This window comes from Nerophis ophidion, linkage group LG01 (genome assembly GCF_033978795.1).
Source record: "Nerophis ophidion isolate RoL-2023_Sa linkage group LG01, RoL_Noph_v1.0, whole genome shotgun sequence".
Lineage (NCBI taxonomy): Eukaryota > Metazoa > Chordata > Actinopteri > Syngnathiformes > Syngnathidae > Nerophis > Nerophis ophidion.
Window position 1 is genome coordinate 88,142,172 of NC_084611.1, and position 2,087 is coordinate 88,144,258.

At 50.3% G+C, this 2,087-nt stretch overlaps 1 protein-coding gene across 1 annotated transcript; it reads left to right on the forward strand.

Moving 5' to 3' along the window:
• The first annotated feature begins 353 nt into the window (after positions 1 to 353).
• ier2b (immediate early response 2b) lies at positions 354 to 1,546 on the forward strand. Its single transcript, XM_061914701.1, has one exon. The coding sequence runs from the start codon at positions 536 to 538 to the stop codon at positions 1,103 to 1,105; it is 570 nt and encodes a 189-aa protein (XP_061770685.1). The 5' UTR covers positions 354 to 535; the 3' UTR covers positions 1,106 to 1,546.
• Positions 1,547 to 2,087: the final 541 nt, after the last annotated feature.

Consider the following 2,087-nt stretch of genomic DNA (forward strand, 5'->3'; position numbering starts at 1 on the left):
TATATTTTTTGGCACCGAATATTCATACTCAATTTTTTTTTTTTACACTGATTTTTTTCTCAAACTGACTTTTTATGCATAATTGATGTCAAAAAAATTAAGTGACATTGATTAATTTCCCAATGTTTCTGTCACAAAATATAACAATAACAGATTTAAAATAAGACCTTTTGTCAGAGATGAGTTTTAAAAGTGCTTCAGAGGAGAAAATGGGGAAGAGAGACTAAAAACTGAGAAGAAACAAGCCCGACGGAACATGTGGCGCGCGTGCGTGTGCGCGTGCAGCAGGTGTGGGCGGAGCCTGCTGTCTGAGGAATGCGGCGTGACGTCACAGAAGACATAAAAACCACCCCGCGCTTCCTAAGCTCTCAATCCTCCTCAGTGACGCCTTCCGCTCGCACCAACAAAGCGTCCCGAGCCCGGAATAAATAAACTTTTTGAAGTCCACTTTTTCTTAAAAAAAACAAACAACATATATATTTTTTTTCACAAAAGAGTATAAAAAGAAGACGCGCGTGAATACGCACCGCGAGCAATGATGGAGGCGACAACAATGGAGGTGAACGCGGAGGCCCGCAGGGTTCTGGCGGTGTCCATCAGCAAGCTGTACGCGTCCAGGACGCAGAGAGGCGGGCTGAGGCTGCACCGGAGCCTCCTGCTCTCCCTGGTCATGCGCTCCGCCCGGGACATTTACCACTTGTCCTCGCCGCCGCCTATGGAGTGCGGCACGGACGAGGCGACCGAGGCGACCGAGGCGGAGCCGCCCCAGCCGGAGCCGACCCCCGCCGAGCCCAGCGCGGCGACGGCGGCGGCGGGGGGAGGTGCGCGCCAGGAGGCGGACGCCCTCGATACGGAAGAGGAGGAGGAGGCCATGGAGGAGGGGGAGCTCGCCGAGGACAAAGAGAACCGCAGCCCGACGAGTCGCTCCAGGAAGCGGCGGGGAAAGACGTCAGCGGCGCCGGACTTCCTCCCCAGCAAGAGGGCGAGGCTGGAGCCGGGAGAGGAGCGACATTCCGCCGCGGCGCCTCCGCCGGTCAGCTGCCGCCTGGGCCCCGCGGAGTCACTCGTGACTCTGTCCCTCAACCGGGTCATACCGGCCTGCTGAGGCCGCGGGCGAGGCTCCACTGGACTTTGGAGCCATGATTGTCGTCTTTGCTCACAGAGCTGACCCCCTCGCGTCCACGGACCCCGGCCGGGCCCCGACCCGGGGGGGACGGAACGAGCTCTCCGAAGTGGGAAAGTTCGGATGGGAGCGGATTGAATCACGCCAGTGACCCGCTGCGAGGTGCTGAGTCAGAGGGCGTGAATCAGCAGGAAATGAGGTGGTCGGTGGTGGTCACCGCCGCCACGAGCGCGCATGCGCAGACAAACTGGTGCTGGTGGACCAACAAGGTGCTATAAAGGTGTTTTCTGCACTGTCAAAACTCTCCTAACTCTACCATGAATGCCAACAACAAGAACACTAATGATTCTTTACCTCACTTGTAAAGCTGCTGGTTTTTTTTGTGTTAATAAAGTTTGACATGTGACAAGAAAAAACTACAAATATCTCAGAAGTTCTGTTGTGGTGATTGTTCACATCATGTGGGCCAAAGATCAGCGGGTTCAATCCTTTAAAGAGGGACCAGTCTGGATCCTCTAATCTGCTGCTTACACACACACACACACACACACACACACACACACTGGGTCACACCACTTCCTGTGGATTACAACAGAATTATGAATCACATCCTGCTAGCGTGACCCGACACGGCTGGACACTTCATTAGGTACGGCGTAATGTGTTTTCCCACACACACACACACAAAAAAAACAATATTTTTTATCATTTATATTTTTTTATTAGATTGAAAGCTTTCAATTAATTTTTTTTTATATTATTGGATGTTTTTAAAATACTTTTTTTTTTTTTTTAGAGCTGTTTCTAATATTAGCCAACGTGTGGCCGACATAAAACAGGTCAAAATATTAAAAAAATTAGTTTATATAGAAAAAAAATGCGTAGACTAGCAATAATCTTGTGTTTTTACATTGAAAGTCAAACGAGTGCTGCTGGTTTTCACTAAACAATCATGACGTTAGCT

Bases quoted from the DNA above. Each gene is read 5' to 3' on its own strand.
- ier2b (XM_061914701.1), top strand. From the start codon at position 536: ATGATGGAGGCGACAACAATGGAGGTGAACGCGGAGGCCCGCAGGGTT.